General features: G+C 42.6%; 1 protein-coding gene across 1 annotated transcript in view; it reads left to right on the top strand.

Moving 5' to 3' along the window:
• The window catches only part of IBTK (inhibitor of Bruton tyrosine kinase), an 83,129-nt gene extending 67,045 nt beyond the window's left edge, over positions 1 to 16,084 (top strand). Inside the window, exons 26-29 of the mRNA XM_066604933.1 lie at positions 539 to 685; positions 12,174 to 12,242; positions 15,345 to 15,477; positions 15,615 to 16,084. Coding sequence (XP_066461030.1) covers positions 539 to 685; positions 12,174 to 12,242; positions 15,345 to 15,477; positions 15,615 to 15,740 — 475 coding nt within the window. The 3' untranslated portion in view covers positions 15,741 to 16,084. The remainder of the gene's footprint in view (positions 1 to 538; positions 686 to 12,173; positions 12,243 to 15,344; positions 15,478 to 15,614) is intronic.
• The last annotated feature ends 209 nt before the right edge of the window (positions 16,085 to 16,293 follow it).

The following is a 16,293-nucleotide window of genomic DNA, read 5'->3' as shown; positions in this document are numbered from 1 at the left end:
ACATAAATTGCTGCATGTCCTAAACTCCTCCATTGTTTCCAGGCGAGAGAGTAGGACATGCAGTGTATGGTGTCGGGGAAAATAGCGTGGAGCATGGACCTTTTGCTCCTATTTTGTACTGGCACGACTCGCACACAGACATGTGAATACAGCCTTACAGTTATTGTTGCACTGACTGCAGTAGTTACTTTTCTTGTAGACCCCCTCTGTTTGCCCACTATAGCTCCCGTTACATACCGGGTCTGACACTAGTCTTCTATCAATGGCTGATATCACGTCTGAGCAACAGCGAAGGGGGTCAGTAGCTCTAAAGGCATACAGTCGCTTCTGGTTATTAGAAGGGGCGTGATGATGATGATCTCATAAGATGACCTTGTGAAGTATGTATAGTTGATCTAAAGTAATTGTCCAACTGCTATAAGACAAAGATTGAAACCGTTTGCCAGGGGATTTCTCTTACCCTTATTAACCATGGAGTGAGGGACATATATCATCATGCCCGACTGTAATTAATTGCTTTATATGCTTTTACCTGCAGGGCGAACACTTTACATTACGAGGGAGAACCAAAGTCATTTCGTGACCTCCTACGTGAAGAGCAGAAATCTGTTGTATTGAATACACTGGGAGATACTGGCAAGAAACCCACCCATGTCACAGAAGTGGATCCTCAAAAATGTGGAAGGTGAGCGTGCAGGGCATACTGGTGAATGTGTCATTAGTACATCTGCCAGAGGGTACATGTACATCCACATGGGACAAAATCTGCTGTAGCGGATTTCCAGCAAAATCCACATGTAAGGGTGCCGTCACACGTGTGATCGCGATATCGCTGTGTTTTTTTAACGCGAATGTCAATGGACTTTCTAATGTTAAAAATGCATCGCACAAAAATCGCAAGTTTGTTGTTTGTGGTTTTTGTGCGATGCGTTTTTAACATTAGAAAGTCCTATTGACATTTGCGTTAAAAAGACGCAGCGATATTGTGAAGGCACCCTAAGGGGTAAAATCCATAGCATAAATCGATATGCTGTAGATTTAAAATCTGCACCACATGGCAATTTTTGCACAGATTTCTTACACAGCGTGCGCATGAGATGTGTTAAACTGATCATCCTATTTGCTGCTCCTGTAATTCTTGGTGGATTTGCCATATGCGAATCTGTAACATATTTGTCCTGCGTGGACATCTAATTTAATGTCTTGGAAGGGTTTTGTTGTTGGCACAGGTTAACTACAAACAGTAAATGTCTGAACTCTGGCATCTAAGCAGAAGAGTGCTGAAACTGTGTAAGACAATGGGCGAATTTTCATTGCATTCCATGCGGCGATAATCCGGCCGCAGGGAAGGCAGTGAACGCATTCTATAACATTGCTATAGAAAGCACAGCCCCCCTGCCCGCGAACGGAGAATCATAGCGATTCTCTGCTCGCGGCTGGCAAATCGCAGCATGCTGCGAATTGCCACGATTCTCCACGGGGAGTCTATCTGTCAGATAGGCTCAGTGCGGAGAACCGTCAGCTGTCCCTGGCTCCTGTGGCGGAGATCCGCCGCAGGATATCGCTACGCCCATGGACAGGCAGCCTAAAACAGTAACTATTGCTGGTGCCCTTGCTGCAAATCTTCTTCTGCTCACACAGGGAAGGAAGGGGTTAAAGTGAATTTGTCATCATACTGCTGATGAGTACGGTCGACTTGTGGGTATGAGTTTGCAGTATTCATGAGGGGTTCTCTCCCCACCTCCTCTCACCACGGTCAGCAGTGATCTCATGGCTGTCATGTATGTGTACAGATAAAACATGGCTGTTTGGTCTATGGTGAGAGGGGCAGTATTCGGTGCGGTGAAGGCTCTCATGATTACAGAGTACAGCATTGCAGGGAAATTCTGTAGATTTCACATGGCCATGAACACCAACGTCCACATCCTAACTTGTGTGTTATGTGTGTGCAAATCGATATGAATCATTATCTGCTGCACAGCAGAACAGCCGCAGGCTTCTACCCAGTGCCTCAGCACCGTAGGGCTTGTTCACACTGTATAGCAGACGATGCTTCGGGCACGTACACTGAAGTGTCATACATCTCTCTATACTTTAGTGACAGATTTACATTTTTGCCCTTTAATAGTTAATTCTGCTCTCAAGGTAAAACAAAGTTGGGACCCTCTATAGTAACTAGTATTGTAACAAACAACATTATTCATATAAAACTATAATTACCTTAAAATGTACCTGAGTTGTTAACAAGTTTTCTAGGATAGAACAGGTTCACCTTACCCACTAATTTGCCGCTGTTTGCACCCTGTGGCTTTATACATTTTTCTGCTGTATGCAATCCACTTTCAGGGAGGGGGCTGTAATAAGCCTAGCATTCTGCCAGTAGTTCACTGTCCTGTTCTTCTTTTCTTCACTTCCCATACTGCATTGCACTGTTTCTTGGCTAGTCTGAAAGGGAGCAGTATCCCCGGACTACTGCAGGAGTTGGGTATTCTGAAACATTCTGGCCAAATGATTATTAAATTCAAAGTAATTGCACATATGTGCTGTAACAGCAGACGAGGCAGGGAATGAGAATATTGTTTACGTAGTGTCTGCAGATGTGTCAATCTGTCAGTGCAGGGGAATATCTTGTGGAGATAGCCTTTTCCCTACAGTTAAGGAAACGTCCTACTTATTACACATGCTCAATAGCTAACAGGCTTAGTGGATTGCCGAAGAGCTGGAAGGGAGACCCCTAGTGGCAGCATTTTCAGCCTTGATTTACAATTGTAAAACTAGAAAAAAAATTTACTTAAAGTATAATACAAGATTGATGATACATGCAGGCTGTTGTCTAAAAAGTTACTGACCTTTTAATAATTGCCTATTAAGGGGAAACTGTCACCAGGTTCATGTGGCCTGATCCATGGGCAGCATGAACCCAGGATAGGTATGCACATTGCACCACTGTTGTATTCTCCAACATTTCAGAATAAACATACTTGGAAGAGTAACTTGGAGTGGAGTAATGGGGAGGGGTTGTGCAGGCTTCTCCCCACCTGCATCATGCAGGGTGGCAGCGCTCTTCATTGTGTATTGGGAGAGAGCTGTCATTACATGATGCAGACATGGAGAGACCATCATGACCCACCCCGCATGACTTGGCACTCCGTTCTGAGTCAGCCTTTAATGTATGCTTATTCTGAAATGCCGCAGCATTTCTGAATAAAATATATACACAGGTGCAGTATGGATACCTGCCCGAGTTCATGCTGCCCATGGTTACCTTGCAAAACTGTGCAAAAACAACGCTTCAAGGTTAGTAATTTAATGAATGCGACCACTAGGGTGCACTGTTGGACCAGTTTGTGTCGTTATCTTCTTGAGAATCCTGCAGTACAGCAAGTGTAATTTATCCATGTGCCACTGCTCCCAGATTCCCTATACCTGCTATCAATAATCCTGTTGTCCTGGTGATAATCAGCCAGTGAATATAGAGATGAAGGTAATATTAATAGTAGAGAGCTGTAATATTAGTAGCAGGAAGCCGTGTCAATCAAGACTCTATCCTCTGGGCTAATCTCTTTTTCATTAGAATTCTTCCCTGAAGATAAGATGATCACAGGGTGGGACTTCAAAAAGTTGGGACTTCCAGCAATAAATCAGTGAGACTACAAGTGTGCGATGTCATACAGCACCACTGCAGGGGAAGTGACGCTGTCCATAGGTCCTAGTGAAATCAATGGGCTGCCTAATTCCAAGTGGGGACTTCATAGTAAGGGACACTTAAGTGTAATTCACAGGATATGCCTTAAAATTCTGATAGACATGGGTCCCAACTTTGGAGTCCACACCTATTTCAAAAACTCAGCTCCTCTGACTTCGGCTTAGCTAAGGAAGGCTGGAAGCCGTCTGACCTGCAGCAATTCCGAAAGGTCAATTTTGAAATCGCCAAGGATCTGCGTCATTGATGGCGTGGCATTCTTTGCACTGCGCAAGTGCGCCAGCCGGCACATCCACAGCACACAGAAGATTAATCCGGACAGGTACGGCTGGGGTCACCGGCCTGCACAGGGTCTGATTCCGCTGCAGGGTCCTGCATGCGGAAACCCACCTGGCCGTGTGCATTCAGCCTAAGTGATATATGCAGGAGGTTGCAGAGGTACTAAATACTGATAAACAGCCAATCGCACACCTATCATTCATTTTATTAAGGGCCACTTCGGCAAAACTCATTTTTTTCATCCCTAAGGGGTCACCTGATTATCTGTCACACTTTGGAGCTTTCCTCTGTATATTGTAGTCAATTCCATGCAGTGCAGCCTCCTATTGATACTTATCAGCACCATCTCGATGCTGAGATGTGTCCTGCTTTGTCTTTCGTTATTCTGTGCTATCAATTCCATGATTCATCAGCACATCCTCACATGAGCAACTACACTCTGTACCATCTCTGCCTGCAGGGAAGATAGTACCATTATCTATCTTCTTCTGTATTCAATATTAACCTAAATAAGCTACAGAGCTTAAGTATCCAGTCAGGAGGATGAGCTGTGATCTCCTCTATTATAACTGTGTGACAGGAGCTGTGTGATCATCGTCAGTAACTGTAATAGGAGTCTATGTGTCCCCCTCTAAAGAGCTTTTGTGGTAGGGTCCATGCAGTAACATCACGCAGGTGCTATGCTGACTGAGAAACTGACTAATTTAAGAACACACAAACCCAGGTAAATCTGAGCTGGTCAGAATTGAGATCACGTGACCACCTGAGGAGAAAGAGGCCAGGAGTGATAAAAAGGAATAACTAACCAAGGTAATACTAGCCGACTTATATATGGCTCTTTAATGTGAGTGTAAGTGATGCAGTACGTGGTATTGCAGGCATGGCTCCCGTTGAAGTTAACAAGAAGTTGGAAAACTGCCGCTAGCTTCATCCACAATTGCTGTATCTTACCTGAAATATTGCAATCCTCCCAGTTTTTTGCTGTACTCCAAGTGGAGCTATCACAGAATTATTACAACTAACTTTTTCCCTTTCAAATTCAAATCCAGCAATCCTATTGGCTGTTCGGAGATGCATTTCCCATGGTGACGGTTGTAACTGCAGATTTAAAGAGACATGATGCTCTTATTGGACTGCAGTGTATTTTATCATTCATTTCATCTAATACCAAGCAAGATATGAACCAGTAGATGTGTGAGGATATGATTATATATCTCTTCATATGTCTACAGAGTCATTTGTGGGAGCTCTGGAGCTATTTCTGAAGGCAAGGGAAAATCATTCATGTGTTGGCAATTGTGCATGTGTACAAAAAGGTCTGTTAATGTATTTAAAGCTTCTCACGTGGCGGTTTTATTTTCATTACGAACCTAAATAATATTCAGGCGTTATTGGCTGTTATTCCTTGAAGTATGTTTTCTGTGCGTTAGCTGTGTAATGTGAAGGGGCAATTCCATCATAGAAGATTATTGCGGATTGCTAGAGTACGGCATAACCTTCTGATCAGGTCTAATCTCTGGACTGAATATCATAGGGACCAAGGTCTCTTTTGTTCTTCTCCCGCACAGTGACTTCCACCTGGACGCCACAGCGCCATTCAAGTGAAAGGAGCGATGTGGTAGTGCCCGCACAGCGGATAGTCAGGTGTGTTGCCGCACGGGGATACACTGAAGGAGCGGGTGGCCCCTTTCTAATAAGAATCGGTGCATATCCTGGCAAAATGGGCTGGGTCCTAACAATATGCCATCACATACAATGTGTTGGGAAACTCCTTTTAAAGGGCCACTCCAGCGAAAACACATTCTTGCATCTCTGCCCCCCTCACCTGATTGCCTGTCACACTCTGGTGGCCTCTATGTATTCCAGCCATTTCCACTTTTTATCAGCCACCATCTTGAGTGAGATTTTTTGCTTGCACTTTCATTCAAGCCCATGATGCATCAACACATCATTAATTAAGGCTGTTCCATTTTTGCCTGCTGGGGGGACAGTTTAATTAGCCTATTTCTGTAGCTTATTTGTATATTCACGTAAATACGCTACAGCCCATAAGTATGCAGTCAGGAGGCTAAGCCATGCTCTTCTCTATTATAACAGTGGGACAGGAATGTGTATATATACAAACTAATTTCAAAAATAACTCCAGTACCTAGAAGGAGTTGTTGGAATATAATGACACTTTCTGTGTCTGATTTGTAATGTTGATCTAAGTAAATGATTACAATATCGGAGCAAAAGGATATTTTTTGGCGGAAAACTGAACTCTTGAAGGGAGGCTCTGGTACCCTGTTGTACTGCTCCTAGCTTGGATCCAAGATGTGAAAAGGGTGGGCATGGAGGCTCTAGTACCCTGTTGTACCGCCTCTAGCTTGGAGCTTGGATGCACAATGTGATAAGGGCGGGCATGTAGGCTTATAGGTTCCGTATGGTATCCTGCAGCATATCAGTCCACATTTGCTGTAACTGAGCCTCTAGGTTGTGCAAACTTATAGGCTGCTGAAGTTGGCATCTGAAATGGTCCCATACATGTTCTATTGGTGATGAATCTGGTGACCGGGCAGCCACAGCAGTGTGGTAATGTTGTGGAGACATTCCTGTGACCCCCTTGCTGTCTGCGGCTGAGTATTATCCTGCTTGAAGATGCCTCTTGTAAGCTGCCATGAGAGGAACACATGTGGCTGCAAGATGTTCTGTACATATCACTGAGCTGTCGTTGTCCCTCCTACCACTACTAGGGGTGACCACCTGTCATACACGACAGCCCCTAAGACCATCACACCAGCAGTGGGGGCAGTGTGCCACTCCACAGCAAAGCCAGGATTGAAGTGCTTACCCCTTGGTCTTCAGACATGAAGACGCCCACACTAAACCTGGTTGATTGTTGAAGACACCCCGTTTGCCAGTCTGTAGCAGTCTGTTTCATCATTTATGACACCGCTGCAAACAAAGGCCATGGTGGGTGAATGTCAAAGGCAGTGCATGTAATGGGCGCCGTGAGACCAAATGTCCTGCTAAGCACCTGGAAATGGTTCTGACAGACACAATGGCCTGTAAATGATAGTGTCGCCTGTCTCTGGATGGCGGACAACAAAACAATTGGAGCTGCTTGTCAGACAAACCTCTCTACTGGTGGTCTTTCGAGGGAGCCCTGAGCCCGGTCACCTTGTATGCCCTCACCCATCCACTGGTCCCAACACCTCCTAATATTCTGCTCAGAACAGCCCAGGTGGTGGACAATTAGCTTTGTCACAGAGACATGTCTAGTAGTCAACAAACTCTACACAAGTGGAAAAAGAGGTCACTGCACACAAGTATTTTGTGAGAACCTTTTTATAGGCCAAGGAGGGAACCACTTTTAGAGTCTCGTGTGACAAGATCATTAATCTAATCACGCCACAACTTTAATCATTTGCACATCTGCCTGAGATGTAACTGCATGCCGAGTTGTGCGGCAAAATGACAACTCCTTCTTGGTGCTTGATGTGGATTTTTCCCTCTGCGGAAAATCCGCACCAATTCCGCTATGTGTAACTGGACGGAGACGACTTGGGGTACATTCACACATAGTGGCATTAGTGCAAATTTACGGCAACAGTTCCACAGCTCAAAATATGCTGAAGATTTTGGGGGTGGATCGGCACCAAAATCTGGTTTGGAGCGATAAATAATGTAACGTATCCACAAAAGCATCATGGAGACAACTGGTCGTATATAATGAAGATGCCAGGAAAATAGCGGCAGATCAAGTTTACTTGCATTGTTGTGGGAGAGTAAAATAAAATGTATCCTTTTAATTTGTAAGTAGGCACAGTTTTTGGACTGCTCAACCTATATTATTGTGTTCCATGGGCTTCCAGGTGAGTATAGCCCATATTAATCAATGGACGTGCCCAAGCATGCGCAGTAAATGGGAAGCGCTCAGCGCATCAGTGAAAAGGTTTGATTTCTGAGCATGCTGCTCAGACAAGAGAGGAGTGGGAGTGCAGCAGAACAGAAAATTTAGAGAATTCATATTTCCTGCTTTGCATACATGGGGTGAAGGTATATGTATATCGTAAGAATGGTAACATTTTGTTAAAGATCTAAATCATAAAGTTATTCAGTTTTTACATGGGCTATTTATTAAGGGCATTTATGTTAAGGCTGGGTTCACACGGGACGGAATTGCCGCGGAAATTCCGCATGCGGCCACTAATCCCAGGATTAGCCAGCCATGTGGACGAGATTTCTCAGAAATCCCATCCACACGGGACGGCAAATCCGCTGCGGCTAAGCCGGCAGAAGCTGCCGCTGCAGCATGTTCATTTCTTTTTTCCGCTGCGTTCGCGCTCTCCTCTATGGGAGCGCCGGCCGCAGCGGAAGAGTTTTGAAGCAGCGGTTCTCCTGGCGGAAATCTTACGGTTTTTCGCTGCGGCCAAACCGCGGGATTTCCGTTGGGAATCCGCCCAGTGAGAACCCAGCCTAATAGGACTAAATAGGATGTCTTCTATGAAGGGGGCAGGATTATAGTAGTTATATTCTTGTACATAAGGGATAGTGTTACAATCTAGTGTAACCTAATTACTGTCAGCTGTAAGAAGCATTGGATTGGAAGAGATCAGTTTTCATCCCACTGCCAAAGAAGAGTGATGTGAAGGGGTGAGTGGAAACTATAGAACAATTGCTCTGATTCCCAATGCCAACAAGGTGCTTTTGAAAATCCTTGACCTGAAACTTTCTGATGTTCAAGCTGGATTCCGCAAGGGCAGAGGGACCCGTGACCGCATCGCAAACCTGAGGTGGATCATGGAAAAACCTGTGTTTCATTGATTTGCAACTGCGTGGAGTATGATAAGCTTTGGAAAGCACTGAGGGAGGTAGGGGTACCAGCGCGCATGATTATGTTGATCAGGTTCCTCTACAGCAATCAATAAGCCAACGTGAGGACCAGGTTTGGAGATACAGAATAGTTCAAGATCAAAAAGTGCAAAAGACAAGGTTGCATCCTCTCTCCTTTTGTTTTCAACCTCTATGCAGGAGTGATCATTAAGTGGCTGGACTTAAATGATCAGGGTATTGGGTTGAAAATAGGTGGAAGAACCATCAGTAATCCAAGATACACAGACGATACAACCCTGGTAGCAGAGACAGCGAAGACCTCTGAATATGCTGATCCTGAAGGTAGAAAAAGAAAGTGAGAAACTAGGACTTCACCTAAACATCAAGAAGAAAAGATCATGACTGCTGCCAACAAGAAAGTCCACATAAAGGTCAACAATGAGGAAAGTGGTTAATAGTTTTATATTCCTTGGGTCCCTCATCGATCATAGTGGCAGCTCGACAGGTAAGATAAAGTGTTGATTAGCACCGGGGCATAAGGCCGTGGTAAGCATGGGTCCAATATGGAACTGCAAGAATGTCCCAGTCACCATCAAGCAAAGGTTAATCACAGCCATCATCTTCCCGATTGCAACATATGGCTGTGAGATGTGGACGTTGATGATGGCAGACAGAAGAAAAATCAAAGCTTTCAAGCTGTCCTGTTGGAGAAAACTTCTCCGAATCACCTGGATAGCTAGGGTCACCAACAAAGCTGTCCTGGACTGTATCAATCCAGAGGTGTCCTTGGAAGGCAGGATCACGAGACAGAGACTTACTTTGGACACGTGATTAGAGCGAATTTGCTGGAAAAAGAGATGCTATTTGGAATGGTCAAATGTAAAAGGAAACGGAAGACAAGACACTTTGGCTAGACACCATCAAGAAGGACATGGGAATGGACATCAGGCAATTGAAAGTAGTGATAGAGAATAGAGAAGCATGGAGAGGACTGGCTTACAGAGTTTCCAAGAGTTGGACAAGACTCAACAGATGGAATTGGAATTGTAAGAAGCAGAAAATGAGGAATTGAGAGTACAAGAGAGATTTATGCAAAACCTTTTTTTTTTTTTTAAGTATTAACAGGATTGTACGAGAATGAACTTTTATCATCTGTACAGTCGCACCACTGAGCCCCCACTGATGCCGAGAATGGGGGTCCTGTGTCACTCCTCTTTATTACACACTCTGCAGTGAGAAGAAGCTTGAATGGAGCAGGGGCCTAGCATGTGTGCTGCCGCTTCATTCATTCATTTCACTTTGACTGCCAGTGGTTGCCATGTTCAAGGGCTCTACTATGTTTGGCAGCCCCATTGAATGGAATGAAGCAATAGTGTGCATGCTTGGCTGCTACTCCATTCAAGTTACTCCTCTACTGCAAAAGGTGTAGTGAGGAGGCGAGGGGGACACGGGACCTCCATTCTCAGGATCTATGGAGGTTGAAACCCCCACCAGTCAGTCTCTCCTGTCGATAGCTGATAAGTCAATTGTGGGAATACCCCTTTAATTATACGTATATTTATTTTGTAGCTAAAAATTTAATGTGATTCCTAAAGCTTTCAATTTAGGAGCTAATGGCTCTTAGTTAATTTTAATTTTTAATCTAGAGCACTATATAAATAATACATTCTCTGTCTTGGGTATACTCCGATATCTATATTAGCGTTCTACATTTGCATCTAGTTTATCCTTGTAGGGAAAAATAACTCATTCCATTCCATATCTTCTAATTGGTGCTATTAGATATGCCATTGTATGCAAGTCTGGAGCGAGCTGTTATTACACACAGACTGTTCTAACCTTAACAACCCTTTTCTTGGAAAATACATTTTTTTAATGGTTGAGTTAGGAAGAATTTTTAAAAATGTTTCAGATTATGAAGATTATCTTGAGTGTAATCATTCCAAACCACAGTCAGCCTGGCCTCATCATGTAACCTTTTCCACATAGAGCAGGACAGATTGTCTGCACTGTTAAAAGGAAATTGCACACAAAGCAGAGCATAAATGAAAGCTTGTCAAAATTGGAACAAATATGCATTTTTTTTCACCATCGTGTAAATCATTACCAATTAAGGGACAGTAGTTTGAGCTCAGTCTCATACCATGGTATACTATATTGCTTACATCAGATAAGAATGCCTTCTATGATGAAATCTGGTTAATCTGGTTAATCTGTAATCAAAATCCTAATCTACTGCAGTCCATAAAGGCAGAGCCTTGTAAAGGGGTTTCCTAGGATTGTAATATTGATGGCCCATCCTCTGATCGGTGAGGGTTCAACTCTTCGCATCGCCACCAATCAGCAACAAAGAGGGGCTACAGCAATCTCTGGAGCACAGCGCCCATTCATGCAGCTGATCAGCGCCGGTGCTGAGAGCCTCATTTATTATCTACCAGGCATGGCACTCTACATCTGGTTGTGGATGTTTGTTACCGGAGCTCAATAACAACCCCATTCAAATGAAGAGGACATGGCTGGAGTTGGACCCCACCAATGACATCTTGATGGCCTATCTTAGGGATAAGACCATTATCATGACAGGCGTTGAAAATCTCTTTAGCCATTAAAGCAAGCAATGCTAGTTATTTTCTTCAGATACTGTACTTGTTTTAATCCAGTAGACTGGTTAGAAGTTGTGTGCCTTTAGATATACCGGGCAGATTTACTGCACCATAAAACTGTCTTACATGGTTTGTTCCACATCTATCATAATGTTATTAGACACTTTTGAATACATTTTACAACTTGTCTGAAAGGGTGTGGCTTTGTGAAATGGGCATGACCCGAATGTGACGTATGAGCGAGCATACTCGTTAAGGGCAGATACTCGAGCGAGTATCGTCCTTTTTGAGTACCTGCCTGCTCGTTAGAAAAGATTCGAATTTTTTCTGATGAGCAGGCAGGTACTCGAAAAGGATGATACTCGCTCGAGTATCTGGCCTTAACGAGTATGCTCGCTCATCTCTAGACGTATGCTAAAAACTGTAAAATTGTAGCACAATTTCTTTTTTATTAACTAAGTCAACTAATGAGTAGTATAAAGTTAGACTGGTGAGTAAAGATAAACCAGACTTATCATCTAGCAGACTCACTGTGAGAAATCTGGTGCATCTAAAGACTAAGTTTGTTATGTCCGACTGTTTAACAGTATTTTAGTTCTGCTGGACTTCCTGTTATTCAGTTTAAAGGGGGTGTCGCTATACCCTTCAGTAGGACTGCGCACTGTACAAAGCCGTCTGCTTCCTACAGTAAAAGAGCTTAAAGTGCGACAACCCTTTTATAGTAGGTAGTTTATTTTTCAGTTTTAATATTTCTTTTTTTGTCCAATTAGAAGACCATCTGAAACCATCACCCATGAGTCCAAGTGGAAAACTAATCTGCAACAGCCAGAGTCTTCCAAGTAATGTATTTATGTGATATTTACTTAAAGTAATTCAATTTGTTATTCAACTATTTATGTACCATTAGAACTTACGGAGTTGAAGAGGAATTCCAGTTATGGGCCTTTTTTTTTTTTTTTCAAGTCTCCACCCATGCACTGTATGGGGCAAAACTGATAGGTGGGGTCCTACTGCTGGGACCCCCACTGATCCTGAGAAGAGGGGTCTATTTTCCACCCGTCATTCTCCCTTGTGGGTGGCTTCTCTCACCCGCAGTGACGATAGTGAATGGAGTGCTTTGTCCTCAGTCATCTCTGGCAGTAGCATAAAAAATGAATAGAGTGACACTGCACATGCACAGTCTGTGCTCCTTTTAATGTTCTCCTCACTGCAGGGGCTGCAGCAAGGGAGAACCGGGGAATTGGACCCCTTTTTTGGGGGGATTGCCGAGGGTCCTAATGGTTTGGACCTCCACCGATTACTCAGTATTTGCTTATCCTGTGGATGAGTGAAAGCTTGAGATTCCCGTTATGGGGATACCCCTTTATTGTAACCTAGTAAGTTAGTCACCTGCACTAGCATGGCCAATAATACATCTTGATAATAGAATGAGACATTAGATGGCAAACTAAGCTATTCAGCAGCCAGATAAAAGAGGACCTATTGTTATATGATAATTTAAGTATGGACCAAAACCTTTTTTTTATTTTGGTTGGCTACTAACTACAAAAGTACTCCGTATCATTATGTAATATCTTCTCTCTTTTATGTCTTGTTGATGTATGCTGTGGATTTCACGTCTTCAAATGAGGGGGTGAAATCCCTTTTAAATACGCCCCTAAATCTACAACATTTGGTGTAAATTTTCCAATGCAGATTTTCTGCTGCAGAAATTCTGCAATATGTGATCACACTTTACCACTGGAAGTTTTCTTTAAATTACCTATTTTAAGATTTTATTATTTTCTTAATGGCTTTTACATAATAACATAGTATGTGTGGCTGAAAAAAGCGCCCTTGTACCCACTCAAGCTCTGATATGTCCTTCTTGAGTACTGATGCCAAAAACTAGACAATATTCCATGTGTGGTCTGACTGGTGACTTGTAAAGAGGAAGAACAGTGTTCTCATCATGTGTCCCTACACCTCTTTTGATGCACCCCATGATCCTATTTACCTTGGCAGCAGCTGCCTGACACTGGTTGCTCCAGTTAATCTTAAAGTTAACTTCTCCATGTCAGTGTTCCTCAGTGGTTTCCCATTTAGTGCGTAATGGTGACATGTATTCCCCTCACCATGTGCATAACCTTACAGTTTTAACCTCTTAATGACACCGCCTATTTTGGGCTTAAGGGCGCAACGATTTTTGGCGGGTTTTCATCTCCATTTTTCAAAAGTCATAACTTTTTTATTTTTCCGTCGGCGTGGCCGTGTGAGGGCTTGTTTTTTGTGTGGCGAACTGTAGTTTTTAATGGTACCATTTTTGGGTACATCGACTATATTTTAAACCTTTTTTTTTTTTTTTTATGATAACAGGGAGAGAAAACGCATCAATTCTGCCATAGATTTTTTTTTTTTACAGCGTTAATCATGCAGCATAAATGACACAATCCATTTTTTCTGCGGTCCGGTACGGTTACAACGATACCAAAATTCTTATATATAATATATATTTTTTTTTTCCCCCACTTTTCTGCAATAAAACCCCTTTTTTTGGAAATCTTTTTTTTCTATATCGCTGCATTCAAAGTCCTGTAACTTTTTTATTTTTCTATGTACGGAGCTCTATGAGGGCTTATTTTTTGCAAGACGAGCTGTAGTTTTTATTGGTACCATTTTGGGGATTATACGGCTTTTTTGATCACTTATTGCATCTTTTGGGAGGTAAAATGCTAAAAATAAACATTTTGTCCTCCTGTTTTTTAGCGTTTTTTTAACGCTTTTGGTCGCACAAAATAAAAAGCATGTTCAAATTTTTGTACACATCATTACGGACGCGTCAATACCAAATATCTGCCTTTTTAATTTTATTTTACCTTTTTTTATGCTAATATGAGAAAAAGCACAAAAAGGTGTTTTTTTTTTTTATTTTTATTTTTTGTACATTTTTATAATCTTTTTTTTTTTTTTTTTTTTTTTTTTTACACCATCTATGTCCCTCTGAGGGACTTAAAGCACAACACTGATGATCGCTGTGATAAGGGATGGCAGGACTTCTGTCCTGCCATGCCTTATCGCTTATACAGCGATCCCAGGCACTGGCAACAGGCCGGGCTCTCTGCGATTATATCGCGACAGACCGGCAACCCCACAGAGGGAGTGCGCTCCCTCTGTGAACCCTTCCCATGCCGCGATTTATATAGATTGCGGCAGGGAAGGGCTTAACAGCGGAGGGCGCATCTCCGATGCACCCCCGCTGTTGCAGCGGGAGGCCGGCTATCACTGACAGCCGGTTCCCGTTGCGGGATAGCGCGAGATCAGTCATGATCTCGCACTGTTCCTATGACGTAAGGGTACGTCATTTTGCGGGAAGTACCCCCTCCCATGATGTACCCTTACGTCATGGGGAGGGAAGGGGTTAATCCTTATTTGCCACTTTTCTGCCTCCAACTTATCCAGATCCTCTTGCAACCACATTCTTTCCTCTTCTGTGTTATTTTCTTTACATAGTTTTGTGTCATCTGCAAATATGGATATTTTACTACACAATCCTTCACAATCAGGTCATTAATAAATATATTAAAAAGGATAGGGCCCCGTACTGCCCCTTGTGGTGTGTACCGTTTATAACCCCCCTCTGCTTTTTATCACTGAGCCAGTTACTTACCCACTTACACACATTCTCACTCTGACCAAGCATTGCCATTTTATATACGGCACCGACCTTTTATGCGGCACAGTATCAGCTCTTTGGATAAGTCCAGATACACAGGATCTTGGATTGCCATATAACATATTATTAAAATGGTCACATTCATATATCTTTTATATTATTTATGTCATATTAGAAAATGAATGTTATTTTAATTTGTTACTTCCTTCGTATTGCCTCATGATCTATTCCTTATGTGTACCTTTTTTCTTGTGTATGCTTTTAACATTTGTATTGTATCGCTTTGCAGCCCGTGGCTTTTGTCGTTGAGTAAAAGCAAGCCATCAGTGGTGCCGGTCACTTTTACTGCGATCGTTGAAGAAGAAAAGAAGCAAGAGGCTGCCCTCATTAGGAGCCGCGAGAAACCACTGGCGCTCATCCAGGTAACAGAGAAACTATTACTCCAAACATTTTGGCTATTACATGGTCGGCCGGTGTTTAGGGAGGATTGTTCTTATTTCTTCTAGCTTACACACATTATTAGTAATAACTAACACACCATTTTTGTTCTCTGTTTTAGATTGAAGAGCATGCAATTCAGGATCTGCTGGTACATTACCAGGCCATAGACAACCCAGAGGAATATATAACAGTTGAGCGATCAGCACAAGGACCCATGGCAACGCCAATGTGGAATAAACATTGACTATGACATGGGTATTTTCGGAAACATATAAACGTAACCATGTTGTTGTTTTGGGTAGTACATTTGCAGTTGTTAATTGCAGCTATGAAGGCACAAGCATGACTTTAGATTGTTGTCTGAATTTGCTAATCGGTGATAATTGCACTAATTTCGCTTTGCCAGAGACAGACAGATATACATACATATACATACATCGCTTATAGACACTGTATGTTCTCAGTTTTTGCAGATGTATTACTGCTATATTATTGTCCATTGTAGAGTATTTAATACCAGGGGCAGTGTTCTGTTTACAGTGTAATGGATAACAAATTTTTATTGCAAATAAAAGTGTGCAATCATAATTTTCAGGTTTTTTATTCCGGTTTACTATGTGTACATTTTTCAATTTTTATTGTTTCTTGTTATGCTTTACAGGTTATGTGCATCTCTTGACATGAAAAGCTTTTTTTTAACATATGCAGGTTTTCCTTTGAGTTAAAAAATAGCACTAAGGGCTCCTTCACACAATTTCAATGGGATCATTCACATTACCTTTTTTTGCACACGTATT

Source organism: Eleutherodactylus coqui, chromosome 1, assembly GCF_035609145.1.
Source record: "Eleutherodactylus coqui strain aEleCoq1 chromosome 1, aEleCoq1.hap1, whole genome shotgun sequence".
Lineage (NCBI taxonomy): Eukaryota > Metazoa > Chordata > Amphibia > Anura > Eleutherodactylidae > Eleutherodactylus > Eleutherodactylus coqui.
Note: the sequence above shows the minus strand (reverse complement) of the source record. Positions and strands in the feature narration are given on the sequence as shown.